Source organism: Papio anubis, chromosome 10 (assembly GCF_008728515.1).
Source record: "Papio anubis isolate 15944 chromosome 10, Panubis1.0, whole genome shotgun sequence".
Taxonomy (NCBI): Eukaryota; Metazoa; Chordata; class Mammalia; order Primates; family Cercopithecidae; genus Papio; species Papio anubis.
In genome coordinates this window covers 58626640-58639075 of record NC_044985.1, presented here as the reverse complement: position 1 = coordinate 58639075, position 12436 = coordinate 58626640, and the positions used below count along the sequence as shown (strand labels likewise).

The following is a 12436-nucleotide window of genomic DNA, read 5'->3' as shown; positions in this document are numbered from 1 at the left end:
TGTAACTCTGAAGTCTTACAAATATAAACCAATAGGGAAATAAAATTAGCAAGAAGTCTAAGTTTTGGACTCTTTTTAAACAAATATGGTTTTATTGCTTTTCAATACTTGTTGTGTGAATTAAACCAGGAACCTTACATGTAATAAATGAGGCAAGCAAGCCAGATTAGGACTCTGAGACAGTAGACCGTGGAGACCCTGTCTATAGAGAGTAGCTCAAAATTAGCATCTTTTATTGTCTTGTTAGACTCTGGGTTCAATATTGCTAGATCTGAGTTTTCAAGAGAGGCTGGCATTCTCTTTTGCTTTTGTTGTCCTTAAGTTTCTTAATTTTTTGATGTTAAATACCTACTCAAATTTAAAAGACAGCAAACAAAACACATGTGGGCCAATTTTGACTTCAAGATACCAATTGTGATGTTTGGACTTGATGAACAATTTATTGTCTGTAGGGATTGAGAATTTCATTAATAAGTATATATGATTGACACTTCTAAGGTGATTGAAGATATTAAGTACTTTAATCATATATTCCCTCATCTTGAATTTAGCTATTGATTTTTGGTGAATCTTTTAATGATTGTGCTGATTTAAATTCAGCTGAGTTCCAATTCAGATTATCAAAAATTCTAAACTGAGAGAGAAGGGCCTGAATTAGACGTCATTACTTTGTATAATTTTTTAATGATCTTTTTGATAGGTGTTTTTTGAATCCAAATTTGTTATATTTGTTATAAAATATCCAAGACTTGATCAGGCACAGTGGCTCACACCTGTAATCCCAGCATTTTAAGAAGCCAAGGTGGAAGGATCACTTGAGCTCAGGAGTTTGAGACCAGCCTGGGTAAGATGGTGAAACCCTGTCTCTATAAAAAATACAAAAATTAGGCTGGTCGCGGTGGCTCACACCTGTAATCCCAGCACTTTGGGAGGCCGAGGCGGGCAGATCACGAGGTCAGGAGATCGAGACCATCCTGGCTAATATAGTGAAACCCTGTCTCTACTAAAAATACAAAAAATTAGCCAGGCGTAGTGGTGGGCGCCTGCAGTCCCAGCTACTCGGGAGGCTGAGGCAGGAGGATGGCATGAACGTGGGAAGTGGAGCTTGCAGTGAGCTGAGATCATGCCACTGCACTCCAGCTTGGGTGACAGAGCGAGACTCTGTCTCAAAAAAAAAAAAAAATTAACTGGACGTGGTGATGTGTGCCTGTAGTCCCAGCTACTTGGGTTCTGAGGCATGAGGATTGCTTGAACTCGGGAGGTTGAGGCTGCGGTGAGTTGTGTTTGTGCCACTGTACTCCAGCCTGTATGACAAAGTGAGACACTGTCTCAAAAAAAACAAAAAAAACAAAAAAAAAACAGGAATTAAAAAAAGCGAGTCTTAAAGGTAGATTAACCATTGGTAACCACTGGTAGCCAATCAGGAAGCATTTGTCTAAAAGTTTCTCTTTATGAAACAGAGCTTTATCCTTTGAGACAATTAGGAGGATTTGAAAGAAACTGAAAAGTAAATAACCTTATGTGACTTAATGTTAAGAAAATACTGTACCCTTTGAAACTCTGATGAAACAAATTTGAAACCCAAATCAATTCTCATATGACAATATTGTCTCCCCTTTTTTCATAGTGGCTCATCTTAATGTATGCTTACTGAACAGGCAAATGCTTACTGCTGATAACCAGATACTACAGTATTTGTGCTTTGAGTCAAAATCGACATTTTACTTTCTGTATTAACTTTTAATGTTCTTCTTGACTATCATTCAGTTCTCAGAATTGGATTTTCATAGATGGCAGCACTTTCCAGAGCATTTTCTTGACAAAGGGAAATACCAATGTTTTGAGAATTACTGATCAAAGTAGAAATGTGAACTGAATTTTTGCCTTATGATTACCAATATGGAGGAATGGACTTGAAGAATCTTTTTTTTTCTTTTTACATTTTTTAGAGACGGGGTCTCGCTATGTTGCCCAGGCTGGTCTCTTAAGCTCAAATGATCCTCCCACCTGGGCCTCCCAAAGCGCTGGGATTACAGGTGGGAGCCACTGTGCCTGGCCCTTGAAGAATGCTTCTTTCTTACAAATCATGTTTTGGCCGCTTTTAAGGAGGGTGGAGATTTACACATATCATGGGGTGATACACATGTACTTTTCATTATCAGGGCCAGACAAATTTGACTTTAGTGCTTTTTCTTCCCTTTTCTACCTCAGAATTAACTCTCTTTGTGTCATCTCGTAACAATATATAAAACTGTATCCACAGGAATATTTCTTATTAACTCTCTCAATGAAATATGGGTATCTAAAACTATTTTAATGTATTACTTCTCTTGGGGACTTTTGCCATCAGGAGAAAAAGGTAAAGGAACACATTTCTACCAGTAGAATTTAAACATTACTGATGAAGTGGCTTTGTGTTTGATTTTTAAACAATAAAGCTGTATTTTCTCAGTTCCTTTTAAATTATAGCATTGCTCCGATAACTATGTTTTAGTGAGGAACTCAAGATGCATCCTAGTAATCAAGTATTATTATAAAGAATTTTATGTATTAATACCAGTCGCCTATGCATAATAATGAGTAATTTTCATTGAGCATTTACTGTGAGCTAGGGACTATTTTACATCTTTTACATAAATTATTTATATCCTTATCTGTGAAGTAGAAATTATTATTAATCCCATTTTGCAAATAAGGAAAATGAAGGCACAGAATGCAGTGTTAGTGACAGAGCCCCAGTGTTCAGACTCCAGATTGTTCGATTCAAGAGTTCAAATTCTTAACCACAGTGCTGTATCCCCTTTGCATAGAAGTACACATGGTGATTGTATCTGTGTGTGTTCACTGTGTGTGTGTGTAGAGAGAGAGAGTGTATATATACACACACATTTATATGTACACACACAGGCTAATTATGTATGTGTGTATATATGTATAGTCTAATTGCATTTATTCTATATATGTTCCTATGATGTAGATGAATCAGTGTGGTCAGAAGTAGAGTCTGTGTAATGATATCCCTTTGAAATCTGAGTCATCTGTTACCTGATGGTCCCAGATTACTGGGTAGTTTGATGTTATGTTGACAAAATATCTTAAGTATTTAGAATATTAAATTATATGTGATTATATATGTAGAAATAGAAAAAAATCTCTAAGAGATAAACTTAGACATATGTAGCCACACATCCTATTCATTCTTTTTTCATTTTAAATAAAAAAGTCTGAAGTGAGGCTAGAAGGAAGTCATGGTATCGGTATAATTTTCACTGATACATTTTCATATGCCCTGAAAATGATTCACTCTTTTGGCAAGTTATTTGAATATCTGAATTCTTTCTTTTGCTATATTTGCCCTAGTTGAATAAGCAGTGGTAACTTTGGCTCAGAACTTTTGTTTTTAGGGAAAGAGGAAGATTATCTTTGAAGGTAGATGTTTGCAATATAAATAGGGGAGAAAAACAGTGTATCCGTTACATTTAGCCTGTAAATCTTGATTTTAGTTTCAAGCTTGACAATAACATGCTTTAAATATATGTATATATAACCATTATTGGTTTATATCAAAGACATCCTTTAATATCCCCACAAAGAACTGGGAAAAATAAATGACCAGATTTCAGAGAACAGAGCCAAATATCCAGCACTGACTTGTTACAAGGTAAAAAGACACTTATTTGGATTATGATTTTTCTGTTTGTATTGCTCCTGGGCTTTCACTAAATGTAGTTTTGTTTACTTTCTTTGTTTTGTTCATAACACCATTTAATAAATAAGGTTATACCAGTTTTCTTGTGAACATAAAAAGCAGCCAGGTTTTTATTTCTAATATATTGATAAGTTCTATGGAAGGGACATTGACACTTTTTGTTTCTACCTTCTCACAGTATATCAGCTACAACAGGAAGCCCCTCATCCTCGAAGAATTACCTGTACTTGCGAGGTGGGTGTAATGAAATTGCTACCAAAAAATGTCTCTCAACCATCTGTTTCCCAAACTTTCACCTTCTTCAGTGACTTGGTTGTTTGTGAGATAAACCACTTAACACTAATTGATATCATAAAATTATAACTTGAATACATTTTTCTTAATCCTTCTCATTTGATTTAACTTCCACTTTTTAGTGGACTGTTTGGAACACAGTATAGAATATGACGATATAGTTTTAAGGGTTGTTCGTATTCTTTTCAGTTAGTTCTTACATTGTTTTTTCATTGTTTAATATTCTTTTTTTAGAACAAAGTTTGAAGCCATCATTATAGGATTATTGAATTCTTTTTTACATTGAAATAAGTGTTTAACTTATGATTTTAAAAATGAACAAAAGATATGGATAGTTCACCAAAAAAAAGATATGATGTATGACAATATTTGTAAAGATGTTCAAATTTCATTGATAATAAGAGAAATGCCAATTAATATACAGAGAGATCATTTTTACTTTGCAGATTGGCAAAAGTTAAAAGCTCAGAATATACTTAATTGGCAAGCCTGTGAAGAAACAGGCACTTATGTTGCTGACTGAAATGTGACAGTGTAATTTTATGAGAATTTTGTAGTATCTACCAAATTATACCATCACCTACCTGTGACTTACCAGTCCAAATTCTAGGAATTTATCCCGATGAACCACCTGTACAAATATAGAATAACATATGCTCAAAGTTTTTCATTATAGGATTGTTAGTAATAGCAGAAAAAACCTAAATGTCTGTCCAGAGGAGACGGATTGAATAGAATAGAATACTAAAAAGAATAAGGAAGATTTCTATGTACTGATATGGAAAGATTTCCAGATATACAATGTATATAGATATAGTGAGTATGGTCCCTTTTTCATATGAAAGAATAGAAAATAAAAAATATGTAGTCTGGCCAGGCAAAGCAGCTTATGCCAGTAATCTCAACACTTAGCGAGGCACAGGCGAGAACAGTTTGATCCCAGGAGTTCAAGACCAGCCTGGGCAACATAGTGAGAGCTTGTTCTCCACAAAAAGGAAAAGTATATTTATAGATATAGTTTATTTTTTGCAAAAGAGAAGCACAGAAAGGGTTAAACCAGAGACCAGTAAAATAATTATGATAAGGATTGGATGAAGAGCACTGTGGAGGAAATAGGGATGGGAGTGAGATTTTTCTAACTCTGATTTTATAGTTGTGACTTTTGACCCATGTAAATGGTCATGTATTGAAACAAAAAAGGTAAAGAAAAATGATTTTTAAAAAGCAAACCCAGCCGGGCATGATGGCTCATGCCTGTAATCCCAGCACTTTGGGAGGCTGAAGCGGGCAGATCACAAGGTCAGGAGTTTGAGACCAGCCTGGCCAACATGGTGAAACCCCGTCTCTACTAAAAATACAAAAATTAGCTGGTTGCGGTGGCAGGCGCCTGTAATCCCGGCTACTGGGAGGCTGAGGCAGCAGAATTGCTTGAACCTGGGAGGCAAAGGTTGCCGTGAGCCGAGATCGCACCACTGTACTCCAGCCTGGGCAACACAGCAAGACTCCATCTCAAAACAAAAACAAACACACACACACACACACACACACAAAAGTGAACCCTAAAATTCAAAACAAACAAGAACAAATGAGCCTTACAAATTCACGACGTAATCACCAAAAAAATAAACTTAAATAGCTTTTATTTATTTATATAACTTTTAATTTTTTTGAGACAGAGTCTTTCTCTGTCACCCAGGCTAGAGTCCAGTGGCGTGATTTGGCTCACTGCAACCTCAACCTCCTGAGCTCAAGTGATATTCCTACCTCTGCCTCCCAAGTAGCTGGAACTACAGGCATGTGCCACCATGTCTGGCTAATTTTTGTATTTTTTTTATAGAGATGGGGTTTCGCCATGTTGCCCAAGCTGGTCTCAAACTCCTAAACTCAAAGGATCCACCCACTGTGGCCTCCTAAAGTGTTGTGATTACAGGTGTGAGTCAGGGCACCTGGCCTTTTAAGTTGCTTTAAAAACTATATTTTAAATTGACACATAATAATTGTACATATTTGTGTAGTACAGAGCGATATTTTGATACATGTATACACTGTAATGATTAATTAGGGTTATTAGCATATCCATTACCTCAAATATTTATAATTTCTTTGTGTTGAGACATTCACAATTCTCTCTTCTAGCTAATTGAAAATATACAATAAATTATTTGTAACTCTTATCTAGGATAATTTTATATTTATTAACCAACCTCTCCCTATCCGTTTCTTTTCTCTACCCTTCCCAACCTCTAGATACCACTGTCTTGTTCATCTCCTGTGAGATCAATTTATTTAGCTTCCACATATGAATGAGAATGTGCAGTATTCATCTTTCTGTGCCTTTCTTATTTCATTTAACATAATGTCTTCCAGGTTCATCCATGTTGCTGCAAATGACAGGATTTCATTCTTTTTAATGACTGAATGGTATTCCGTTGTGTAAATAAACCACATTTTCTTTATCCATTTGTCTATGGATGGACACTTAGGTTGATTCCATGTTTTGGCTATTGTGAAAAATGCTGCAATAAACATGAGAACACAGACACCTCTTTGACATACTGATTTCCTTTTCTTTGGATATAACCCCAGTAATGAGATTGGTAGTTCTATTTTTAGTTTTTTGGTGGAACCTCTATACCATTTTCCGTAATGGCTGCATTAATTTGCATTCCCGCCATCAGTGTATGAATTCCCTTTTCTCTGCATCTTTGCCAGCATTTGTTTTGTCTTTTTGATAGTAGCTATACTAACTGGGGTGACATAAAATATCTTATTGTGGTTTTGATTTGCATTTCCCTGATGTTTAGTGATACTGAGCGTTTTTCCATATACTTCTTGGCTTAAGTAACTTTTAAACATATTATTCTGATTGTACGAACTCAGAGGGAAATATTCTAAGGACAAAATTTGCAAAAGGCAGAGGTGAGAAGACAGCTTGAACCCAGGAGTTCAAGACCCGCCTGGCAATATGGCGAGATACTGTTCTCCACAAAAAAGAAAAAAAATAGTTTATTTTTGCAAAAGAGAAGCACTGAAGGATTAAACCAGAGACCAGTAAAACAATTATCATAAGGAGTAGATGATCAGATGTTCAACATGTGAACATTTACATAGTTCAAAAGTCACAACTATATAAAAACAGACTTAGAGAAGTCTCACTCCCATCCTTAACTACATGTATAGTAATCTTGAAATTATTTTGTTTGTAATATAGGATAGAGCAAAGAAATAATTTTACTGGATTAGGGGGAACCAGGGTTCTTAGGAGATATTAATTAGGAGAATGGGATGAAATTAGAAAGTGTACTGTGGTATTAGTTTTGAATTGGTGGCATTAATATTAACTCATAGATTTAAAAAATTTGTTTTCTATCTCAGTCCAAGGAAAGGGCCTAGAAGCCCCAGTAAGAATGAATATATCCAGGGTGTAGATTTTGGGTTCCAAATATGGTTTCCTACCAAAAGGAGGCAATGTTCCTTAGAGAAGTTCCTGATTTCTTAATGGGGGGCAAAGAGGTCCTGGAACATACCGTGTCGGAAAGCAAGAACGTGCTCAAAAACTGATGGGGACATGTCAAAAAGGCACAGGAGCCTATTTGAAAGTTTCCTACCATCAAAACTTGAAACAATTTGAACATCTAAAAGAATAATGGTAGGTATAGATTATAACACATTATGTGAAAGAGAATTTGTAAGTCCATAATCGTACTTTAAAATTGAAAAAAAAAAACTCACTTTGTTACAAAGAGAGAAAAGGGGGAAATATAAAGTTGTTCGTTACAGAAGAAATGACACTTAAAATGTAGACAAAATATAAAATTACAAAATCACTAATTTGCACTAATGATTGACTCCAGGCAAGGATCATCAATCATTGGATGTTAAAACCATTGGGTGAAAGGCTGTAGGTGAACAGGATATTTACATGGTCTTAAGGTATGACAACACCAATTATGTGTTAATTGCAAAGAGAAAAATACACCTTTATAGTGGAGAGATCTGGTGGTCAAACTTAGCATTACCTGTAATGGGACAAACTGACACGTGTCTACTAAAGTGATGCAGTGAAACACACAGTATCACCTGTATAATATTTTTGCCAAAACTATTTAACTTAAATCTAATTATAAAGTATGAATCGGACAAGTTCAGAGTACGTACATTCCATAATACATCTGCCCTGGGTTTATAAATCATGTCGTTATCACACACACACACACAAAACAGAACAGTGGTGGGACGATATAAAATTGAAGGAGACTAAAGAGACATGGCAATCAGATTCAAGGACCTTGATCAGGTCCTCAACTTTATACATATATTTTAAAGCTATAAATTTTGGGTACAATTGGATAAATTTGAGTATGAACTGTGTTAGGCAATATGGAATCATAATAACTTTCCTAGATGACACATTATTGAAAAACAATTACTTCTCGGCTGGGCGTGGTGTCTCACGGCTATAATCCCAGCACTTTGGGAGGCCGAGGTGGGTGGATTACGAGGTCAGGAGATCAAGACTAGCCTGGCCAACATGGTGAAACCCCATCTCTACTAAAAACACAAAAAATTAGCCGGTCATGGTGGCACATGCCTGTAGTCCCAGCTACTCAGGAGGCTGGGGCAGGAAAATTGCTTAAACCCTGGAGATGGAGGTTGCGGTGAGCCAAGATCGCACCACTGCACTCCAGCCTGGGCAACAGAGGAAGGCTCTTTCTCAAAAAAAAAATATATATATATTAAATAAATAAAAGAAAACTAATAAAATAATTATTTTTCTGTTGATAAAAATGTTAAAATGGATTTTGTCATTGTGACATCTGTTTTAAAACACAATATAGCTTTGAAAATATATAGTTAGTTACAAAGAGAACCAATTTAGAGAATTAGGTAGGAGTTTCATGGGATTGTCTTTTGAATGTCCAGTTGCATTTTAGATATATGTAGATTTCCAGTCTGTGTATTTGTAAGCATAGAATAAGTATGAGGTACTTGATTATTGCCTTTCATTGCTACTATGCTGTGATCAAGGATGATTAAACAATTTGCATGTAATGGGAATTTTAAAAATGCTTTTTAATAAGATGTTTCATTTTGTTTCATGTTCTCTTCAGACATACTTTTAAGTATGTGAGAAACTGAAGGTGAGAAATTGGCAGTACTTTGGAAAGTCCTGAAGTATTTATTAGTAAGACTATTATCTTTATTGAAAAACAGCTATATCATTCCTTTCTTAAAATAATTTGAAACCACACAAATGAAGATGTAATAAAAAGAATAAAGAAAAGTTGAGGAAATAAAAACAGCAAAATGCCAGTAGATTGCAGTGCTGATTGAGGATCAATGTAATTGCGTGAAAAGTGTTTCACAGTTATAAAGTATATAAAACTCTGAAGGCCAGTATTATCCAGGTTTTTCCTGAATTAAATTGTTCTTAAAAAAATTCATTTGGCATGACATTAAGGTATGATAAATCAATGGAACTGACTTTTAAAGGGCTAAGCTGATGTGGTCAAAGTAGATTGCTTTCTGGTGATTCACCCTGATGCAGAGACACAAGATAGAATAAGATATTGGAGGAAGAGATGGATGTTAGAGTCTCTGAAAATAATTTCTTTTTATTTACCTTTCCTCTATGATTGATTGAATGCTGCTATCCCGTGAGGAACTAGACCAGTTGTATTCTCTCCTTTGGTTAAAAGCAGGCATGAAAGCATTGAAAAACCAGAAAAGCAAATTGTACAAGTGACGTTTTCCTACTTAAATTGAGCAATGTATTCATCATTTCCACTTTGTAATATAAAAAATATTTATTGTATTAACTTTTCACAATATTTTGTGAAATATTTATGTTTCACAAAAATATAAATTTTTTGTAAATATTCTATGTTTGTTTATATTTTAAAATATTTATATTTTTTTTCTCCAAAAAATAGCAGTCATGTTTTAATGACTAAATTGGTGGGCAAGGAATGCTGTTCAGAATGAAAAGATTTACTGTGACTGACTCTCCTTGTACATTGTAACTATCCTTACATATTCACAGCTTATAGTCTGTTTGTTATTTCATGTTAAGCACCTGGTTGAATTCAAGTAAATGTATATATGTGTATATATGTGTGTGTCTGTGTGCACACACGCACACACGTGTATGTATATAGAGTGACTGAGTACACACAGGTATAAATTACATAGGTGTAAACTATATCTATTTATTACATAGGTATAAAATCTATCTAATTCAGATGGAGATATGAGAGAAGCTCCATATCTTTTGTTCACTGATATTAATACAGTGTATTTGGCATCTGACCATTATTAAACATGGACCTTCAAAGTGGACGCATTTTTTCCCCTGCTATCCACACAGTGGGAAATGTAGTGATTTTTTTTTAAACACATAAAACCAAATTTCTATTCCCTATGATACATTTTTCAAGATAGTATTGCAGGGAGTTGGATAGCATTTTTTTTTTTTTTTTTTTTTTTTTTGAGACGGAGTCTCGCTCTGTCGCCCAGGCTGAAGTGCAGTAGCTCCATCTTGCCTCACTGCAAGCTCCGCCTCCCGGTTTCATGCCGTTCTCCAGCCTCAGCGTCCTGAGTAGCTGGGACTACAGGCCCCCACCACCATGCCTGGCTAATTTTTTTGTATTTTTTTAGTAGAGACGGGGTTTCACCGTGTTAGGATGGTCTCAATCTCCTGACCTTGTGATCTGCCCACCTCAGCCTCCCAAAATGCTGTAATTACAGGCGTGAGCCACCGCACCCGGCCTGGATAGCATTTTTGAGTACAGGTGCACATTATGGTAACAATGAGGTTGTCTTTCTCTAGGCTAAATGGGTAAAGTAGACTGAGGCTGGACAAAATGTACTGAAACGCAAGTCAGTGCTATTAATGTAATGAGAAATGTAGATAAAATTACACAATTTACACTGTATTCAAGTTCTAATTACAATACCAATTAGAGGAATACTGAGTATGTATTTTGGTAGCACATGTTTTATTTTTATTTACTTTTAATATTTTTTTTAGGTACAGATTCTTGCTCTGTTGCCTGGGCTGGAGTGCCGTGGCCCAATTTTAGCTCACTGCAGCCTTGCGCTGCCAGGCTCAAGTGATCCTTCTACCTCAGCCTCCTGAGAAGCTGGGATTGCAGGTGTGCACCACCATGCCTGGTTTTTTTGTTTTGTTTTGTTTTGTTGTAGAGACAAGGTCTTACTATGTTCCCCAGGCTTGTCTTGAACTTGTGGGCTCAAGCGATCCTCCTGCTTCAGCTTCCCAAAGTGCTGGGATTATAGGCGTGAGCCACCGTGCCAGGCCAACACATGTTTTAAAAACATTTTTCTTCAGACCTACTTATAGAAGTAGGAAATTGACTGTAATCATTTTACTCACTTGTCTCTCGCAAGCAGATTATATTCAGCACCTAGGTATGCTGACTGGTGTGTAGTATAGGTTGTTAAATGCTTGTAGAGTGAAATGAATGAATGAGATATCTTTGTCTAATTTATTTTTCAATACAATGTTCTTATAATATGGCTTACAAAATGTGTGCATTAATACCTATATCTGGCCGGGCGCGGTGGCTCAAGCCTGTAATCCCAGCACTTTGGGAGGCCGAGACGGGTGGATCACGTGGTCAGGAGATCGAGACCATCCTGGCTAACACGGTGAAACCCCGTCTCTACTAAAGAAAATACAAAAAACTAGCCGGGCGAGGTGGCGGGCGCCTGTAGTCCCAGCTACTCGGGAGGCTGAGGCAGGAGAATGGCGTAAACCCGGGAGGCGGAGCTTGCAGTGAGCTGAGAACTGGCCACTGCACTCCAGCCTGGGCGACAGAGCGAGACTCCGTCTCAAAAAAAAAAAAAAAAAACCTATATCTGTTAGAGATGCTCTGGTTCTTTCTGTCACGTGTGTATTTGTTTATTCAATCAACATTCTTGGAGGGGCTGCCATCTCCCAGGCCCTCAGGTTTCAAGTCAAATAAAGCAAGATCCCTGTCCTGAAGGAGCTTCCAGTCTAGGTAGGGAACGGAGCAGTAGCTCAACCTTTACTTAGCATTGAAGCACAGAGTTGGTAGTACTTACCTTGATACATATGTATGCAGCTCCTCTGGCCAAGGGCAGAGTACTTGTGGGAGAGTGGTAAAAGATAAGTCTGGAAAGCTAACCAGCATTAGTAATAAAGTGTTCTATGTCCTAAGCTTAGAGTTTAGACTATAGAAGTGAAAGTATTTTAAGCAGGAGAAAAACATGATTGATTAGGCTTAGAAAGAACATCTGGCTTCAGGGAAGAGGATGGATATTTTAGAGACAAAAAAACTGGTTTAGGAGGCTATTATGATAGTTCTTGTGATAAGTGGAAAGAACCTATAAGACACTGGTTCTGAGAATAGTCAAGAGGGATTAGGAAACAGGAATATTTAAAGCAGTAGA

At 36.4% G+C, this 12436-nt stretch overlaps 1 protein-coding gene across 3 annotated transcripts in view; it reads left to right on the top strand.

Moving 5' to 3' along the window:
* The window catches only part of CHN1 (chimerin 1), a 200488-nt gene that overhangs the window by 54072 nt on the left and 133980 nt on the right, over positions 1 to 12436 (top strand). For all 3 annotated transcript variants that reach the window (XM_017946671.3, XM_021923729.2, XM_021923728.2), the window contains exon 3: positions 3888 to 3943. In XM_017946671.3, coding sequence (XP_017802160.1) covers positions 3888 to 3943 — 56 coding nt within the window. The remainder of the gene's footprint in view (positions 1 to 3887; positions 3944 to 12436) is intronic.